Source organism: Argentina anserina, chromosome 7 (genome assembly GCF_933775445.1).
Source record: "Argentina anserina chromosome 7, drPotAnse1.1, whole genome shotgun sequence".
Taxonomy (NCBI): domain Eukaryota; kingdom Viridiplantae; phylum Streptophyta; class Magnoliopsida; order Rosales; family Rosaceae; genus Argentina; species Argentina anserina.
Window position 1 is genome coordinate 2,489,367 of NC_065878.1, and position 21,344 is coordinate 2,510,710.

The window sequence follows — 21,344 nt, forward strand, 5'->3', positions numbered from 1 at the left end:
TGTTTTTCGCGGGAAAATTTAAATCCATCATTATATATATCCTTTTAGTGAGAAAAAATTATCTTAGTAAATGTACTTACCAACGAGGATTTGATTTTGTCTGTGTAGGAACTATAGTTTTTGTGATGAAAATACTTTTATCACTATAATAATTTACAACAAAGAAGTTGTTTCTCGCTATAAACTGGTTTTCAGCAAGGCAATTTTGTTTCATCGTAATATCTATCCTTTTAGCGAGAAATATTGTTCACACCAAAGATGCTCATCAACGAGAAAAGTTATTTTCGTTAGTGTGGAATTTGAAGTTTATAAGAGAAAATTTACTTTCGTCATTATTAACTTTAATTTATAGTGAGGAAATATTCTTTATCTTGTAGTTGTGTTTGTATTAAGATTCAACCTGTTTTTTTAATGCATAATATAATTTTTTAATAAAATAATAATTTTTATTGAAAACTTGATAATAAATTATCAGCAAAACAAACTTTATAGTATTGTCTACCATAACTAGTAATTAAAATAGTCTAAACTCAATTCCAAATTCCAAATGAGCTAAAGTTCAAGGAACTTTTTTCACTTGTCTAATAGAAATTGCAAAATCCAAGGTAAGCATAACTAGCTTGATAGTTGCTGGTTCATATAGGTTTTCATGAACTCTTCAAACTTCTTAGCCCTCTCTTCTAATGCTTGGATCACCACATTTTGTGCATGTATAGTATTTTGAGTCTCCTCAAGTTTGTCTCCCAACTCTTTGTTCTTCTCAGACATTTCATGTAATGATGATAGAGGAGTGTTAGATGGTGGAGGTCTAGGTCCAAAACCACAACCTCTGATGTAGCCTGATTTTTGTCCAAGAACTTTTTCGCAGATTTTATCATCACTCATAGTTCGAGTTCCATCAGGTTGAGTGGTCTCAATACGCATCACCACCATTTCATCCCGTAAATGAAAGACAATTAGTATGTCTACTAGGTGGTTAATAAATTAAAGTAATCTCTAATAATAAAGAGGCATCATCATTTGAATCACCATATTGTTATGTAATCATTTTCTTACATATCTACTGATTAACATACATATAGTTCCACATATTATTCAATAAAGTTATATTATACATCAATATGTTATTATATATGACGTACCCATTTTTCTTTCACTCCCAAATCCCAGCCTTTTTTATTTCTTTTGTACTCCATTTCAAACCGTTCAATTGCACCTAGCATCTCCCCTGATTGTGCGGCCTATAACATTAAACAAAAAATATTGCTAAGGCATGCATGATAGGTACTCATAACTAATTGAATAATAAGTTTTATAGATAACTTACAATCTGTTCCTGGTGCGACATAAAAAACTTTAACCCTGCTTTATGGTGATACTTCAACTATGACCTATTAGTAGCATTTTTCCTTGAAACAATATGAAAAGTACAACATATTTTAGGTCTGGCACATAACATTAAGCAAGTAAATATATATAAGATACAATCATCAAGTAGTGGTAGCCACTATTTTTTGTGCAAGTTGAAATGGATTCACACCTGGCTTCCTATAATTAAGAACTGGTGCATAACAATGTAATACATACCTTGAAGTCTTCACTTGAAAAACAATTACACAGATAAGCCCATTCTTCATCAGTTTTGACTTCCTTGTGTCTATGTTCTAATGCTTCCTCCATTGTTGAGAATTGCTCAAAATGCTTTTTCAGCTTATAACGGAAGTTAGTAAACACTGATCCAAAACATTTATTCACATATCTCTCAACCCAAGGTAGATTCATGTCAATGTCATACTTGTTATGTATATAGTAGCAGTGTCACACAAAATACTACAATATAACTAGGTAACAAAATTATATAAAAAGTAGATCAAAATGTATCATTCACATATCACAATTAATCTTTTGATCAAGTTTATCCTATCTTCTGGATATACTTTATTCCACTTTTCGACATCCAGGGGTGCGGGATTCCTAATGGTGAAACCAAATTCTTTCTTCAACGTCACATGTATTTTAGTACCAAGCTGCTCAAGCACCTTATCAGCATTTAATCCTCTTGTCTTTCCACGCACTTTTTTAATTGGTCCTTTTGTCAAAATATTATTAGTTCATACATGTACAACTAATGAAGTAAAGTACAACACAGTAACTACATGCAGTAGATCCCTGGATATCAACGGATGTTGAAGCATCATTCATCCCTGCAGTTGTAGGATTTATTACTGGCAGGTTGGTAGTCTGGGGTTGAATACGTGCATCCATTGTGTCACTTACTGTAGATAGTCCATGTAATTATAACAAATATACTTCATATTTTTGGCCCATGAATGATATATAATTTAAAATATTTAGTATACCAACAATAGGCATTTTGGGTAATGGTACTAATAGCAGCCCTTTCAGTGGTTCTATTAGAGGAAGGCATACTACGAACAACAGGTTCATCTTGTAAAGAAGTTTGGGTTGGAGGACCATTTGCTTGTACACATAACCGTTTTGGCATAACAACACATGTTTATTTAGCATGATGTTTACTAACTATTATAAGTGAAAAAAAATAATTCTCTATTGATATGTTATGTACATAGCAAAGACAAAAATAATTCTCTATGGAAAGATTGTACATACCAGCATTGGCCTTTTGAGTACTGGACACGTTAGAACGAAGACGCTTTAACATTGTCACTACTACTACAAGAAAAATATTATCAGTTTTACTAATAAAATAACAAAAGCAGCATATGTTACATATCCAAATCAAATTTAAGGGCGAATAAAATTTTAACATAAAAAGAACAATTATTTATCATCAATTTTTCATAACTGAAAATTGTTTGACAAGGAAAAACAAAACATAAAGTAATACTCACGCAAACTCAATCAAAAAACATTTCATCATAGATTAATCACTATCATCATCATCATCACTTGATATGATTTCTTCACTATCATAGTCATTACTATTGCTTTCTTCATCATCATCACTTGTAGAATTATTGAGGCAAAAATCATTTATAATGCTCTCAAGATTTGAATAAATGACTTTAGGCTCTACATGTTCTTGATGTAGTTGAGGATTCTCCAATTCTCCTTCTTCAACCAACCATTGAACATCATTAAGCTCATCTTGTTGATATACATCATTACCAGCCACTGGATCAAAATCTTCCTTGTTTATCTCTACTTGTTCTTCTTCTTCTTCTTCTTCTTCAACATCTACCTCTGGGACATCCCACACATGTCGCATTTGCACTTTTTGGACAACTTTTCATCCATGACCTAATTTTGGGTCATCTAGATAAGACACTTATGCGCTTCACTTGCAAGTATAAAAAGGTTCATCCTCCTACCAGACAAAATCCGTATTAATGCTCATAAGATTATAATCACGTTGTACTCTTTTTCTCGCGTTTCTTCCTATCTCGTCTATGTTGAACCACTTGCACTTCAATAGATAAACGTGACACATATCTACATACCTCAATATGACAATACTAAGTAGAACACCATAATAATCATGTGTTCCGCCAACAAAAACTCTAGGGACATCAATGCCACTATTATGTGTGGTATGACGATCATCAAGGTCTTTTGTGTGATATCTAACGCCACCAACAACATAACCAATAAACGTATGGGCGCGGGGATCGGGTTTACAGGCCAAACAATAAAGGTTATCATTTGCAAAAACCTCTCCAATTTGGACCAAGCGAGTCATCTAGAAATAATATTAATTAATCAGTTAGCATACTTTAAAAACAATACCTTGTTAAAAGAAAAAGTGAGAGATGAGTGCATACTCGTTTTTCAAACCAAGTGGGAAATTCTTCTTCTTGTCTTTTACATAAATTATCATTACTTATATGCTTTAGTTCTGCCTCGTGTTCACTGCATACGTTAACAGACAATCAAACAAAGTCAATTATATTTTGTAAATATAAATTTACGCGAAGCACAAAACTCATATAAAAGTCACTTACTCAAGATATGGTTGGATTTCCTCACAATTGTATAACACGTACCAATGAGCTTTCTTTACTTATTTTGGATCAAGCAATACATATTTCTTGCCACGATGAACTCTTTGGGAAAAAACTAACAAGTCATCATCCTCTTTATTATCAAAATCAACATTACGTTTCCCTTGATTGAAGCGTGTTTTCACTCCGCAAAAATACATCGAGCAAAATGTAATTGCCTCATTTACAATATATGTTTCAGCAATTGAACCTTCTGGGCGAGCTTTTTTTGAAACATATTTTTTGTACGTACCCAAATTTATTTCAATGAGATACATCCACCGAAAGGTGAATGGTCCTCCTAGAATAGTTCTCGGGGTAAATGGACTACTAGGTGCAACATCACATCGAAAAAAACGGGTGGAAAAATTCTTTCAAGTTTGCATACTATCTTAACTATCTCCTTTTCCATTCTTTCTAACTATGAAACTTTTAGAGTCTTTGCACATATTTGTTGAAAGAAAATGCATAACTCAACAAATGCAGTACACACATCTTTGTCCAAGAAAGGACGAATACCCATAGGGAGGAGACGTTGCAACATAATTTTGGGCCTCATCATTTAGCCCGCGGAGGCCCGCAAGCCTGATGGACTTTTACCCGGCCCGGCCGGCGAGAAAGCCTGCCAAAGCGCGTTTCCGTGGGCAGAGGGCCGAGCTTAGTTTAGAGGTGTGAAACCCGGCCCGACCTGTGGACCCGGCCCGCCAAAAGCCCGCAAGGCCCGGCCCGTAAAAACCCGTAAGAAAAAAAATATTATACATGCATATAATATATTATACATATATCAATTATATGTCTTTTTGGTAATAATTATACATAGAGGTGGCAAACGGGCTAAAACCGTGCTTGGACTGGGTCATTTACTTAAATATTAAGCTCGGCCCAAGCTCATGTCAGGCCGGGCTTGGGCTGACCCCGCCCATTAACAATATTATGTACTTTGAATATTTGTTTTATATACTATTTAAAATAGTAAAATAAATAAAATATTACAACATATTTCATAATCTTATTTTTAAAAACGTTACGTATGTCAAAACAATTACGTTTTATTCACTATTTTGATAATATTTGTGAAATATTTTAGTTAAAATAATGAAATAATCAATAGATTATACTTTAAAAAGTATAATATTCAAGTTTAATAATGCTAATTGTTTAAATATTGATATAAATAATATAAAATTATGTATTTAACGGGCCAACTCATGAATTTATCGTGATCGGGTCATGCCGGGCTAAAAACGGGCTCGGGCCGTGTCGGGCCCATGAGCCAAAATATCTCGGTCCGGCCCGACCCGTTACAATAACAGGCTCGGGCCGATTTTTAACGTGCCGGGTCTAGGCCGGGCTCGGGCTTTTGGGCCCATTTGTCACCTCTAATTATACATAAAAATATTATATATGTTAATAATACTAGATTTAAAATTTTATATTTCTTTTATATTATAATTTTATACTATATTTAAAATAAAATTGTAGCATTATGAAGCAACTATATGAAGTATATGAAGTAAACTTCTCATGATTAATCGACACCAGCTGATGTTATCGGTACTAATATCTAGGGACCCAGTTAAAACTTCATCTAATTTGGACATCGTCTGACCGTTAAAATTTCCAGTAAACTGAAAACACCACTAATATGCCCTAAGGGAAAACTCATTACCAGGATGCGAACGTCGAAAACCGTTTGCATATATGAAAATCATCTACTTTTTGTCATCGATCGTGCGTGGTCGCACCGAGGAAACTCATTTGGCAAAGCCCCGGTCAATGGGGTTTTAATATGTCAAAATGCCTTTTTTTGTTAACCGTAGGTACAGACGGTCAAATTATGTCCAAAACGGATGAAATTTTTTACAGGGTCCCTAAATATATATACCAATTACATCTGCTAGTGTCGATCGACCGTATTTGAACCGGAGTTGTCGATCGCCGAAGTGTCCACTAATGTATTATAACATTTATACTAGGTTTAAAATAAAACTATCGCATTATAAAGTGACTATATGAAAGAAACTTCTCGAGATTAATCGACACCAGCCGATGTGATCGGTACTTATATTTAGAGACCCTATAAAAATTTCATCCAATTCAGACATTGTTTGATCGTCAGAATTTCTGGTAAACTGAAAACACCATTAATATGCCCTAAGGGAGGACCTATTATAAAGATGTGAACGCCGAAAGCCGATGTGATCTGAAATCACCTAATTTTTGTTACCTATCTTTTGAAGGGTCCATTTTTCTTTTGAACCTGGACAGACTCCTTCTTCGTAAGGTCGTTATAGTTCCTACAATAAGTTAGCCGTTCTAACATGATATTGATTCTGGTTACTCGTGGGTCGACTGTAGAAATTCAACATTGATTTGTGGATTTCTGGTTCTAGTTTTCTAGTTTATTAGGAGTTTTTCATTTCACAAACTCTTAATTATCGTTATTTTCAAAAAAAGAGTGAGAGTTTGTTTATGTTGTTTCATAAATCACTTTTTTATTATATGACAATTCATCGTTTCTTAAAAAAAAAAAAATTAAAATATGACTAATATCGCTAAATATGTTTTAATAATAGTGAGAGCTAAAAATTAGTTATAGAAAAGATAAGGGGCCAATCTGTAATTTGTGACAATTATATAACGCGCCTTATAGAAAACCTAGAAACAAACGAGTAGAGCAGAGTAGTAATACCCAAAAGCTAGCTCAATCCGAGAACCGACTCAGATGATTACATAAATACCCTCCGACCTCTCTCTCTCTCCCAAAATCTCAGAAACCCTTAAAACCCCGTCTCGCTCACCCAATTCAATCCCTACAAAAACCATCCCCCTCGCATTTGTAAAACCCTAATTCGGCAATGACGAAGGTCTACGGCACCGGCGCGTACGATTTCAAGCGCCACCACGTGGCCGAGTACCCGGTCCAGCTCGGCGACAAGCCGGTCGAGGCCAAGCCCGGCGGGGCCCTCCCGAACGCAATTACCTTGTCTGAGATTCAGCGGGACGAGCTCACCATGATCGCCGCCGCCAACTGGTCCAAGGCCGGCGACGCGAAGAAGAGTCCGCCGCCGTTCGATGCGGAGCTGGTGAAGACGATTTACGAGACGGAGCTGACTGTGAAGGAGGGGCAGAGGAAGACGGTGCCGTTGCAGAGAGTGATGATTTTGGAGGTCAGCCAGTACTTGGAGAACTATCTGTTTCCTAATTTCGACGCCGAAACGGCGACCTTTGAGCATGTTATGTCCATGATTCTTATGGTGAATGAGAAGGTATGGTGTCTCGGAATCGCTAGGATTTACTTGGCAGGGAATGTCAACTAGTCCAAGTCGTTTTTTATGTTTATTTGGAAATGTAAGTATTGATTGAACTAACTTGTGCACTTGTTCTTGCAGTTTCGAGAGAATGTGGCAGCTTGGGTGTGCTTTTATGACCGGAAAGACGCCTTTAAGGGATTCCTTGGCAGGGTTCTTCGGCTTAAATCGGTTTGTGCTCATTTTCTGTACTTGAACTTGTTTGATAGAATGTCCCTGTGGTTTTGAGAAAATAATGACGAGTGTTTTTTGGTTATTTTATAACGTCTGAGCCCATGACCATGTCTAGCTGATAACAACTCATAACCGATATAAATATATTCTTGACAATACCAATGTTGAAGGATAAACTTTTCAGATATTTCCAAGAGTTATTCTTCATAGCTTTAAAATATTTAACTAACAATACTGTTAAAGTTTATTGTGTGCTATCATTTTTCCCATACCACATTTGACAAATGTGGGATAGTAGGAATGGTCAGGTCATTATTTTCTCCCATGTGGTCTGGGTTCCGAGCCCCCTAGGTACCTGCCCCTGGCTATTTGTTTAATGTCGCCTGAAATTTAGGGATTCAATAGAAGCCCTAGCTCCAGCCCAGATCAGCAAAGCAAGTTCTTGGGGGGTTCAAAGTATCAAAAATTTATTGTCTATCAGATGTTAATAAAATATCTGCTTCTTCTTTTCCAAGATATTTTTGTTCTAGCTGATGTAAACTTGTTGTCTGCAGCTTCTTTTTCTCGTCCTCTCTTATCACTAAAAGTTTGTTTTTATGATAAGAAATCCTCCCTGACTGATTTGTTTTATCTTGGTACCCTGGTAATAGTCGGGGTCCTGTAAATTAGTCCGTATCATGAATATGGATAGCATGCTTACTGACATTTAAATGAAGCTCACTTCCTAGTGTCATTCCTCGCTAGCATTCAGTCTTGTGTACACATGGAAACATCGTAAATAGTGGTACTTATTAAAAGTTAAATGAATCTGAAAGTAGGGCCATGTTTTCATGATTCTGTGATGACAAATAGTTAAATGGTCCAATGGTCTTTAAGTAATGTTAAATGCTGACATCGACATTCAAATATGAGTATGAGGCCATAGTTCTTACATATTTGTGCTAAATAAAGTTTGATATACAATAAGTTTCTTATATGTTTATATTGATATTATGTTTGCACTATATCTGCAGGAAAGAGAACTAAGTATAGCAGAGAAGACAAATTATCTAGTATTCATGATAAATGCCTTTCAGGTATGGTAGAATCCTAATGCTTGCTTTAAGACTATTGTTTGGTTGATCCTTACAAATAAGTACTTGCTGGACACATGTTTCCTACATTATGTTACTATCTATTTATTGTAGTTATTTTTAAATGTTTTGCTTATCTATCTATATTGACTTCTCTTGAACCAGTTTTTCTTATTGAGAGGTTCTTTTTCTATCTATAATGTTGTCTTTTCTATTTAAAAAAGAAATAAAAATTTTTGTAATACCAAAATTTGACCTTTATTCCAAAAATTTAAAGCTAGTGAATAATTTGTTTGCGGATGAGAATTTAATTTCCCTAGAAAATGGGCATTTGCTTAAATCTTTTGAACATATGTGAATGTTTAGTAAAATTTTGATTTACTTCAAAAGTATTGTTCTTAATAACTAAACGTCCACAGAATCATTTACGGAATTTCTAGTTATTGATACTTGAGTTTGCGTCTCATGTGCACAGTTTGTGAAGGTTTGACACACAAGGGTGCTTTTGTTGCCTCCCCCCCCATATCTTTAAAGATTCTGTTATTTCTTTTAACTTTGTTTGAGGGAACAAAACATACCTTCATCTGGGCATAAGTACAGTTTTGATAGTATCAGTATATTGATACAGGTTCGATGCTACCACATCAGTAACATGTGCCTTCTGATTGTTGAATGACACTGTAAAATTACTGTATTCTTTTAGTTGGTTCGGCTATTGTGGCAGTCAGATTGAATACTTTCAATGATCTGCGTATTGTGGAAAATTTATGTAAATACATTCTGAATTTTATTTTCTTTTTTGACAGAGTCTGGAAGATGAGATAGTCAGTGAGACTGTCCTTAGGTTGGCAAGTTTTCAATCCTGGCACAGTTTGTCGTATGGTCGTTTTCAGGTACTGCAACATATATGGTTAATTTCAACTCTCTGATTGTCATCAGAATGTGAGATCTGAACTTTTTGGTGCATGATCTGCTTCTCTTATTGATTTTTTTTGTTGCAGATGGAGCTCGGTTCAAATTCTGATTTGATCAAGAAATGGAGAAGGATGATAAAGAGGGAAGCCGCAAAACATGGAGATTCTTTTAACCCATCAACTGCACTTGAAGTACAGTTCTTAAGAAACCTCATTGAAGAGTTCCTGGAGGTGTGGATGTACTTCTTTTTACTCTTAGAAATGCTTTTGGTTTCTCCCACCGAGAGATGCTTGCACTCTGTTAGCATTAGCTAGTTGATATTAATAACTTATGGCATTTTAACCTCTTCTAGATACTTGATTCCAAAGTTATACCGCAAAATCATGGTGTCAACAGAGAAGATCAATTTCTTGATGCTAATGGAACAGAACACATTGATGATGCTTGTGTTTTGTACTGTGAGAGGTTTATGGAATTTCTCATTGACCTCTTAAGCCAACTGCCCACAAGGAGGTACATGTTTGTTCGCTTTCCCAATCTTTCTCATCTGAAATTAACTTGAGCAACCTGTTTCCTTGCTCCCATTTTCCCATTTGATACTGAAGTAAGCATTATAGTTGTACCATGTTATTAAAAGTCAATGTTCCCTGTTCTTAAGCATATCCTCTGTTTTTTTGATAATTTGTTATGAACTTCATTTTAGCATCTTGTGGATATTAGCTTCTGTTTTGAAGGATGGTCTTTGTACGATATACTTATCTGATTATGTATCTGCCCATATATCCAAAATACCCTGTTTTCGATTTTGGTAACAGTACAGATATGTTTGGATATAGGATATCGTTTAAGAAAAGCCACAATATTGGTATTTTTTTAAATTTATTTCATAGAGATTTTTACCTATTGGAACTGCTGTGATTTTCTTTTTATAAAAGCGGGACCTCTTGGAGTTTGTATCATAAAATGTTTTTACATAAACACTGCTGCCTTTTCAGGTACTTGAGGCCACTTGTTGCTGATGTTGCTGTTGTTCCCAAGTGCCACTTGAGTGCTTTGTATAGACATGAAAAGGGGAAGCTCTTTACTCAACTTGTTGACTTGCTGCAGTTTTATGAAGGATTTGAGATTAATGATAATGTTGGGAAACAACTTACCGATGATGAAGTGCTCCAATCTCATTACGATCGCGTGCAATCCTTCCAGCTGCTTGCTTTTAAAAAGATTCCTAAGGTGTGTATAGTCACAGACAGAGACTCAATTTAAAAGTGTTTCTAAATTCTTAGAGGTCATAGTTCCATGTTTCCTTTCATAGTAATATTGTGCTTATATCCTGAAGTTCAATCTCTTTGTTCTTGTAGTTGCAAGAGCTTGCATTAGCTAACATTGGTTCAATTGACAACCGAAATGATCTCACTAAGAGACTGTCTGTACTTTCTCCTGAAGAATTAAAGGATTTGGTCTGTTCAAAGGTATGTGGAACATATTGATTGCCTTTTAAGGTAGTGTTGTTTGAAATCTCTGTTTTTTTTGTAGACTGTAATCCGTCCAACATTGGTTCATATAAAATTATAAGTTAACAAATCAAAGGAAGCAATCAAGCAAACTTCAATTAACGAATCAAAGAAATCATTGAATAAAAAAGAGAGCATTCCAATTAAATTATAAAAAGCTGATAATAGAGTGATTGGGGTTAAAGAAAAGGTGAAGTGGAAGTGATAGCTGGATGTGACTGTAGAAGGGTAGAGAAAGATAAAACCATGGAGAAGAAGATTGGTAATTTGAGACCCAGGTGATAGCTGAGTACCTAATAACATTAGCTTTAACTTTGATAATTTTTTTTGGGGTTTTATATTGTATTGTAGAAACGAGCGATGAGTATTTTGCATGACATGAACTATGAATTATTTTATATTAGTATTCATTGTGATGTAAGAATATTAAGGTTTTGACTTTTGATCCTCACCGAACTAAAGCTTATAGAAATTTAGGCCTACAATTTGTAGGTTGTTTGGAGACTGGTAAGTGGTCGAAAAGATAGAAGGATGGCTCGTGAGGCAACTCTCCAGCACACAATTAAGGCCTAGTCATGCTGATATGATGATAGGATATGAGACCTGGAATTGTATATGTGCTTATTTTTAGCAACTCTCCAGCAAACAGTTAAGGCCTAGTCTTGCTGATATGATGATAGGATATGAGACCTGGAATTGTATATGTGCTTATTTTTAGCTTTAAGTTCACGGAGGTTCGATCTGAAATATTATTAACTGGAGTTTGTTACTCAAGTCTACTGTGTTATATGTTTGCTTTTTTATTCCATTCCTTATCTATTTATAAACTGCATCTTTTAGGTTGTTGGCTTTCCCATTTCATCTGTCTGGTTTATTTTACGGGGCATGTAGTTCAGTGTATACTCACAACTAAGTATTATGGCAATTTCCTAAATTTTTGTTAATTTTGACATCATGCAGTTGAAACTGATTTCAAAGAATGATCCGTGGTCATCCAGGATTGATTTCCTTACTGAAGTGATGGTTTCCTTTTTCAAGAGGCAACAGTCTCAAAAAGAAAAAATAAATGCTCTTCCACTGTATCCAAATGAGCTGATCATGTGGGATGAAAGCCTCGTACCAAGCATTAATTACTCTGGAGAAGGTTGTCTGGCTCTTCCAAAACTTAATTTACAATTCTTGACGCTGCATGATTATCTCCTCAGAAATTTTGATCTCTTCCGTCTTGAATCAACATATGAGATTCGTGAGGATATTCAGGAGGCTGTGCCACATCTTAATGCCTGCATTAATAGTGAGGGAGAAACTGCTTTCCGTGGTTGGTCAAGAATGGCTGTGCCGATTAAAGAATTTAAGATCAGTGAGGTAAAACAGCCAAATATTGGAGAAGTTAAGCCAGCTGCTGTGACAGCAGAAATCACTTTTAGTATTTCCAGCTATAAAGCACAGGTACGATCAGAATGGAATGCTCTTAAAGAGCATGATGTATTATTTTTACTTTCTATACGCCCCTCCTTTGAGCCTCTTAGCGCAGAAGAGGGTGCTAAGGCAAGTGTGCCTCAGAGGCTTGGTCTTCAATATGTACGGGGCTGTGAAATTATTGAGGTTCGTGATGAGGAAGGAACTCTAATGAATGATTTCACTGGAAGAATCAAACGGGATGAGTGGAAGCCTCCAAAAGGAGAATTGAGAACTTTAACTGTTGCTTTGGATACTGCACAATACTACATGGATGTCAGCAACACTGCTTCAAAGGGTGCAGAAGATGTTTATGGGACATTCAATATTTTGATGAGGAGAAAGCCCAAGGAAAACAATTTCAAAGCAATTTTAGAATCCATTAGAGATCTTATGAATGAATATTGTATCGTCCCTGACTGGTTGCACAAAACATTTCTGGGCTATGGTAATCCCTCTGCCGCACAATGGACTAATATGCCAGATCTTCTAGAAACGGTAGATTTTAAAGATACCTTCCTTGATGCAGACCATCTGAAGGAATGTTTTCCAGACTATCAGGTTCGTTGATGTATTTTCTTAATTTTAGGTTGAATGAGTTGTATCCTGAGAAATTTGACCAATAATTCTTGTTTTCATGTTCATTCTTTAGGTTTCCTTTGTTAGTTCAGATGGTAGAGAAAATATGGATCCAAGGCCTCCTTTTCGAATAAGGCTTCCTAAGGCGATCACAAGCAGCACTAATGCTCTTCCAGGCAATAAGAAAGCAAAGATTAGTTCTGTGACTGATAAGGAGAAAGACAAATTTGTTGTTGAGGCATACACCCCTCCTGACCCAGGTCCTTATCCCCAAGACCAGCCAAGGCAGAACTCAGTTAGATTTACGCCCACTCAGGTACTATCCCTTTCTTTAATTCTCTGTGATGTACCATTTTCATGCTTAGCTATGCACAGTGTCAATCTTATTTGCAATTTGCTTATTATCATGTGAGTTCAACTTGTCTATTTGCTTATTGTCCACTCAGCCCCCTTTAAAAAAAAATCCGCTCAACTGTGGACATGTCCACCTGCAGACGTAACAAAAATTGCTCATGACCTTTGAAGACCTGTTTCTGAATATTGACGTCCAGTGTTCTTTTGGTGTCTCTACACCTAAATTAGGAGTTTATGTAATAGTTTTAAAGCTTTCCAGAACTGTGATTTGTAGACTTATACAAGGTTATCTGCTTCTCGTTGTTAGAACCAACGCACATGTGCATAATCAAGTTGCCATTTTTACCTAATGGGTAATACCTGTGGGTATTCTACCCACCCAACAACCATTTTGGGTAATAACCACTGGGTAAATACCCATATTTTATTCCGTGGGTATTTTCATATCCACCCCCACGGGTAATTGGATACCCATCTACCCACCCTTTTTCTATCCTTAAGCTTATTTTTAATTGTTTTTCCCTGAAAAAAAAAGGCAAAAAGACCAACCTCCACCAGAATCGTTCTAATCTCCTTTGGGGCTTCAACTCTTCAACTCTTCAATTTCTTGTCCACTCTTCTCAACTCTTCAACTCTTTGTCCACCAGTACAAAGTTGGGGTTTTTTTTATACGACTTTCTTCATCGCCATTCTTCTTCTCTTTCAATTTTCTCTGTTCTAACCTCCCTCACCCAAAAAGCAGTGCAAGGCTCCCATCGCTGGCAAGCCGAGGACGAATTGGGAGCTCAATTCGGAACAAATTGAAGGACATTTGAGATGAGGCTTGTGTAGTGGTAAACAATTTGAGAGGAAGATAGTAGTATAATTGTAATCCAAATTGAAAAGACAGAGATCTGAGATGAGAGAAGATGAAGATTTGAGATGAGGCTCTAATTTGTGAAGATGAACATCTCGAATTGATAGCCATAAATAATTTTTTCCCTTTTTTTTCCTTTTATTTTCAGGTCATAAAATTAATTAGGTCGGCAATTGTTAAAAAATTATAATTAAAAAAAAATCAAATCTGGCAAATTTTAAAATAAATAGTATAATAATTTAAGGAGTTATATGGGTATGGTTACCCGCATATTTACCCATACCCAAGCGGGTATTTAATACCCATTACGGCATTACCCATCTACCCATGGGTAAATTTGTTACCACCCATACCCAAAATGTTTTACCCAAACTGGTGGGTACCCATGAAATACCCACACCCGTGGGTATTTATGCCAACCTTAGTGCTAATCGTCTAGAATAGCCAGTTAGGTGAGAATTGTCCAATCAGCTCGGTACGGTCTTCATGAATATGTGGCTAGGAGAAACCCAACCATAGGCGTGTGATTATCGTACTGGGTAATTTCAGTTTATGTCTGTTCGAGGAGAAAGCAAAACTTTATAATAAAAAGGCAAATTGTGTTGTAGAGGACAAGAAGTCTTCAGTGAAGCCCAAGAGAACACAACACTGATAGAAAGAGGGTACTATGATTGTAATGCAATCAATGATAATATGTTGTTTAGAAATCGAAAAAATGCTAAGATGTTGGGCTTTTCGAGATCTGGGGCTATACATGAAAATATCTCCACTTTATTATTTTAAAAAAAATCACTTGATTTTTTATTTTTTATTTGCTTGATGAAGCTATGATAGATTTTTAACAAGCTGTGGATTATAAACTGATGTTCAAGTTTTAATCTCTCTTAGTTACCACCTGTGTAGGTTGGAGCGATCCTCTCAGGTATTCAGCCAGGACTAACAATGGTTGTGGGACCACCTGGTACGGGAAAGACTGATACAGCTGTGCAAATTCTGAATGTTCTCTATCATAATTGTCCATCTCAGAGAACTTTGATAATCACTCACTCGAACCAGGCTCTGAATGACCTTTTTGAAAAGATAATGCAGGTTGATTAATAATCTCAATGTCTTTTTTTTTCTCTGACAGTAATCTTAATGTCTTGCAGTTATGTTTCTCTGTGTAAGCTCGGATTTAAGTTGGAATTAATTCATTTTGTTTCGTTTGTGTTATCAGAGGGATGTACCTGCACGCTATCTTCTTCGACTTGGGCAAGGAGAACAAGAGCTAGCAACTGATCTTGACTTCAGTCGGCAAGGCCGTGTCAATGCCATGCTTGTGAGGAGGTTAGAGTTGCTTAGTGAAGTGGAGAGGCTGGCAAGATCTCTCCAATTGCCTGAGGATGTTGGTTATACATGTGAAACTGCTGGATACTTTTGGTTGCTTCATGTATACTCGCGTTGGGAGCAATTTTTGGCTGCTTGTAACGATAATAGAAATATACAGTCATTTGTCAAAGATCGATTTCCCTTTAAGGAATTCTTCTCCAATGCACCAAAGCCAGTTTTTACTGGCGAGTCATTTGAGAAAGATATGCGGGCGGCTAAAGGTTGCTTTCATCATCTGAAGACTGTGTTTCAGGAGCTTGAAGAGTGTAGGGCCTTTGAGTTGCTGAAGTCCACAGCTGATCGAGCAAACTACTTGATGACAAAGCAGGCAAAGATAGTAGCCATGACATGCACTCACGCAGCTTTGAAGAGGAAGGATTTTCTTCAGCTAGGTTTCAAGTATGATAACTTGCTGATGGAAGAAAGTGCTCAAATTTTGGAGATCGAAACTTTTATTCCAATGTTGCTCCAGAGACAGGAAGATGGTTATGCACGGCTTAAACGTTGCATCTTGATTGGTGATCATCACCAATTGCCTCCTGTTGTCAAGAATATGGCCTTTCAGAAGTATAGCCACATGGACCAGAGTCTCTTTACAAGGTTTGTTCGTTTGGGCATTCCTTATATTGAACTTAATGCCCAGGGTAGGGCAAGGCCAAGTATAGCCAAACTTTACAACTGGAGGTATAGAGAATTGGGAGACCTTCCTTATGTAAAGGAAGATACCATTTTCAATAGAGCAAATGCTGGATTCTCCTTTGAATATCAGTTGGTAGATGTACCAGATTACCATGATAGAGGTGAGTCTGCCCCATCACCGTGGTTCTACCAAAATGAGGGAGAAGCTGAATATGTTGTCAGTGTGTATATCTACATGCGTCTACTTGGCTACCCTGCGAGCAAGATATCTATATTGACCACTTATAATGGCCAAAAGCTTTTAATCCGTGATGTTATCAACAGACGATGCGCTCCATATGACTTCATAGGCCCTCCCAGCAAGGTATGTTACAATATTACTCTTTATAACGTTCAAAGATGTTAATGACCTCTCTGATGATATTGATATTGGTAAGATGACGTTGTTGTTCTGTTTTTGTTGACAGGTTACAACAGTTGACAAATTTCAGGGTCAGCAAAATGATTTTATATTGCTCTCTCTGGTGCGTACTCGTTTTGTGGGTCACCTTCGTGATGTTAGGAGATTGATTGTGGCCATGTCTCGTGCCCGATTGGGTCTTTATGTGTTTTGCCGCCGGTCTTTGTTTGAGCAATGCTATGAACTTCAGCCTACATTCCAACTTTTACTTCAGAGACCTGATCGCCTTGCTCTGAATTTTAATGAGACTACACCACACACAGAACGTCACGTTGAAGAAACAGGGCATGTCCATCTTGTGAGCAGCGTTGATGAGATGATCAGTATCTACCAGCAGCTTTATGTGGTATGTTTTCCAATGTTGACATCCAGGTTTTTTTGGCATTTGTTTATGATTTAATCTGGAGTAGATGAGGAGAGCATGGAAATATAAGTATAGTTTGAGTTCATTGCCCTTTGGAACAGCATAAACAAATTAAAGATCTGAGTAGGCATGACTCTGTGCTTGTTTGGTTTTGTATATTGCATAATTATCTTTTCAGTTCATGTTGATCACATAACATTTGGAGTGTGTTCGGATGTGCTAAAGTTCGTTGTTTCGTATTGCTTATGTATCCATTCTTGTATCTCTTGATGCGGGAAGGGTAGTGGGAATTATATTTACAAGTGGATGAAATTTCATTATACGTGATTTCTCACAGTTTTGTATCTTCTCTCCGCCAGGTTAAGTTTCATCAGTATGTGGCTCCTATTCAGCAGACCTCTATGTCTGGGCAGGATCCTATGGATGCAGATGCTCCTGTATCTGCTGATGGGGTGCTAGAATCAGAACTGGATATGAATGGCCGAAAAGTGGACTCATCGATTGAGAATCAACCAAATGGGCCGACAGAAATGGAAACTAGCCTGAATGATGCCCATGTGGCTCCCGAAAGCAATTTGGACAAAGAGAGAACGGAAGAGTAGTCTGCCCAGTAGTGGGGTTTGTTGTGCTTGGTTGCTATATAGAACTCGAATTCTGTTTCTTGTGTGTTTCGATGAAAACCAGATTAATCTGACTTAGTAGCTACTAGCTAGAGCTGACTTATGAGGGCTAGCCAGCGACACTTGAGTTTTGTCACTGTGAGATGGAAAGGACTAAATTGAGAGAATGTTGTGTACAGAAGATTTAACCCAAAAATTCATGTACTAAAATTGATACTTGTTTATGGTTGATTTCATCAGTGTATTGCATCTATTGATGTCGCAGACATGATATTTCTTGTCGAGTTCCTCGTTGAAGAAGTGGACACAATGAACTCTAATCTGCGCCAGAAGCCGTAGAGTTCTCTGCACTATTTATTTCTACTTCTGCTCTGTATTAAACACGATCATATGGAGCAGAGGACTTGAAACTGAGATGAATATCCGTATAAACACCAAACATGCTGGTTGATGTATCAGAGTCCCTAATATTCAGGTGTTGCTTTCCTGCAGAAATAAGCATATAGCGATATGATTGATCTTTATAATAATATACAGGTTTAGGTCTAGTAATTTGACACAGCAAGCAACTTTTCACACTACCTAGTAGAAAACTCATGAGATATGGTCCAGCATGAAGAGATGGATCAGATTGTGAATAAATAATACTACTGTCATATCTTCCGTAAAGTCGCTTTGTAGTATCGTTGTCAACGACTCGAAAAGGGTTGGTCAGGTTGGGTGGTAAACCAACCCTCTTCTACAATGCATTCCAAACCTTCACAACAATTTATGAAGAGAACTGAAATTGTCCAGGCCTCTGAATTTATCACAATAGGAGATATTGAAGCGTGTCAGGTTGGAGAGGCTTCCGCATCTATCTATATCAAATGTGCAAAGAACCAAGAGATGGAATAGCTTCTCTGGGAAGGATTTCAGATTTGCATACTCAGTCAAGTACAGGATTCAGGGTAGTTGGCCTTCTTCACCTGATAAGGATTTCAAAAACATCATCTAAGTCCTAAAACACCATTTTGGTAAACAAATTTTAAGTGTTTTGATCTACATTTTGCTTCATTAAGAAGATATATATATATATATATATATATATATATATATAGAGAGAGAGAGAGAGAGAGAGAGACAGAGAGAGAGAGATCAACACAGAAGTTGATCAACTTCAATAGAATCCATCTAGAGCCTCAGTCAATGGAAGTATTTTGTTATGGCAATCTTGGATGTCATACTCATACCATGTTAAAGCTATTTGTTGTACTCTCGTATAGGATTTGCCCAAGGAGCAAAATAAATTTAGTAGCCAAGAAAACCAAATGAATTCATTATCTTAAAACTCTTTGATAAGTCAGGAAAAATCTATGACACATCAATTCTATTTGATACCACGACCAAAGAATATGATTTACATGTTGGTAGACTTTGCTTTCTCATACTTTTAGTCATACTACATTGGATTATAAACAAATTATCTCCTTTGCTTTACAGTAAATCACGGTATATTGATCTAAAATAACATATGAGTGACCATGGAATTAATCAGCTGTAATTAATTTACCCTAACTTGAATCAAATCTAAACCAGTTAAATCCTTTCTGAGAAAACAAAAGCCAACACAACAAGCTCTCAATATTTCATCAAAAAGAGGAAAATGCCAACCATCTATCAGTTGTGATTACTAGTGTTGTGTACTAATGTACTATTATACCAGAAAGACTACATGTTCGTTTCCTTTGTACGGGTGCTAGAACATACTCAATGTTTAGTAATTATTAAATGTTTTTCATAGTGTTTGGTTCTTCAACTAAACTGACACCCCCAAGTTGTTCAAAGTTTCACTAGGCAGCATCCCAACAATATGAAATTTTTTGATGTCCAACCGCTTGAAGTTGAGCGTCCACATTTTCTAAAAGGGTCAAGTAAAAACTTAGAAAAGGAAATCGTGGCAGGAAAAGTTTGTTTAGAATCTGGGATGAGGCAGAAAACAGAGATGACTGGAACTAAATCTTTCCAAGATCAATTTGTCCAACCAAGGAGTATAGACATGAAAAATCAATCAACCAAGTACAGGTAAGAACTTAGTAAGATACTTCATCTTTCTGTTCATTTTGTTCTTTGATTATCCATTTTCAAAATCAATCACCTTTATGCACTGCATTGCTTCTTCACTTTGCTTCACGTGTTCTGTCTTCTGTTTAATCCAATGTTTTAAAAAGCGAAGGCGTACCCCAAGGCGTTTTCTTGAGAGCCTTGAGCCTTAAAACTTGAGGCGTAGTAAAATGCGTAACATAAGGCGTAAAAGGCGTAAAAGGCGAGCCTTGGTGTCCAAACCGAAAAACAGAGGCGTTATGTAAGTAGCTTTAAGCTTTTTAAGCCTCAGGCGAGCCTTGAGGCGAGTTTTTTAAAACATTGGTTTAATCACTTCAACCTGCCCTTCATTCCCTTGGTGCTTCTTAACTTCAACATTGCTTATCAACAATCAACGCAACTTATTGCATATGTTTATATTATCACGTCCGTTCACTCTATCTTGCTGCCCATCTGTTAAACCACATTTATTTCCAAGCATCTTACTAAAATGTTCTGCTTGAATTGAATCTCGATATTACTGCCAGTTGTTCAGTCATTTTGACGGTCAATTACCCTACTGTGCTGTCCTTCTCGAATCAGTTCTTGGCTCGGCTGACCATGCTGTTGCGATTGTTGAGTCACTTCAACTTGTTTTTTTCTCGGGGACTTTATATGTCTGTTTCGCAGGAACAACAATGACTGCAATATCTTGAATTTGTTGTTTAATCACTTCTCCTTGTTGTGCGTCTGGATATCCTTCTTGGTCATCAATCACCTTACTCTGCTGATCTTCTTGACATTGTCGTCCATTGACTTGATTTTGTAAATTTTCTTTCTCTAAAGTTCCAGTTCGGTCGTCAACTGCCTCACAATGTTGTGGCTTTTCACTTTGCTGCCCCTGCTGTGCCTGTTTCTCGGTCACTTTAACCTGTTCTTCTGCCATGGTCTTATCTTCATCTCTTTTGGCTGATTTTGTTTTCCTCCTAACCTTCTGAGCCTGCTTCTGTCTCGGGAAAGGTTTTCTTTTTACAAGAAAATCAGCTTTCTCATCAGGAAGCATATAACAATTTGATACACAAACAACTTCTCCCCTCTCAATTAGCTTCTTCAGATGATGACTGAGGAAACTTCCATGATCCCATGGCAAACTGTATGGCAGCTCTCTGATAAATTTTGATATTGATTCTGCTAGCGTGAGTGAGCGGTGTGTGAGCCGTGTAAAGCAACAAACATGTTACTCATGGTGCTAGAACAGCTAGATTCATTATTAGAGATAGTGCTAACAACAATGCAATTGTCCAATTCATTTCCTATAAATAGCTAGTTTTAGACTTGTATCAAAATCATCAATCAATATCAAGCAATATAATCACCTGATTCCAGTTGGTATCAGAGCAAGAACGCTTTGTTCTTTTTTCCTTTTTTTTCTTCTTCTTCTTCTGTTTTTCCTGCCGTCGTCCTCTCGTGCTTACCGCCGCACTCCGGCGCCTCTCGACCTTCCGCTGCTCCTCGCTTATCGACCTTCAGTCGCCGCCCGCTCCGCACTCGGTCCACAGTCGCTGCCCTCCGCGCTCGG

The 21,344-nt window shown here is 36.9% G+C and overlaps 1 protein-coding gene across 2 annotated transcripts; it reads left to right on the forward strand.

Annotated features, from left to right (window-relative positions):
* Window positions 1-6,720: 6,720 nt before the first annotated feature.
* Window positions 6,721-17,933, forward strand: LOC126803326 (uncharacterized). Of its 2 annotated transcripts, XM_050531114.1 has the most exons (14): window positions 6,721-7,291; window positions 7,415-7,504; window positions 8,521-8,583; window positions 9,387-9,473; window positions 9,582-9,725; window positions 9,848-10,008; window positions 10,491-10,725; window positions 10,854-10,964; window positions 11,967-13,025; window positions 13,117-13,359; window positions 15,157-15,342; window positions 15,470-16,624; window positions 16,728-17,066; window positions 17,444-17,933. In XM_050531114.1, the coding sequence occupies exons 1-14, from the start codon at window positions 6,881-6,883 to the stop codon at window positions 17,684-17,686; spliced, it is 4,527 nt and encodes a 1,508-aa protein (XP_050387071.1). In that variant the 5' UTR covers window positions 6,721-6,880; the 3' UTR covers window positions 17,687-17,933. The 2 variants fall into 2 exon arrangements, with proteins under 2 accessions (XP_050387071.1, XP_050387072.1); XM_050531115.1 differs by lacking the exon at window positions 6,721-7,291 and having other exon boundaries at window positions 7,419-7,504; window positions 9,590-9,725.
* The last annotated feature ends 3,411 nt before the right edge of the window (window positions 17,934-21,344 follow it).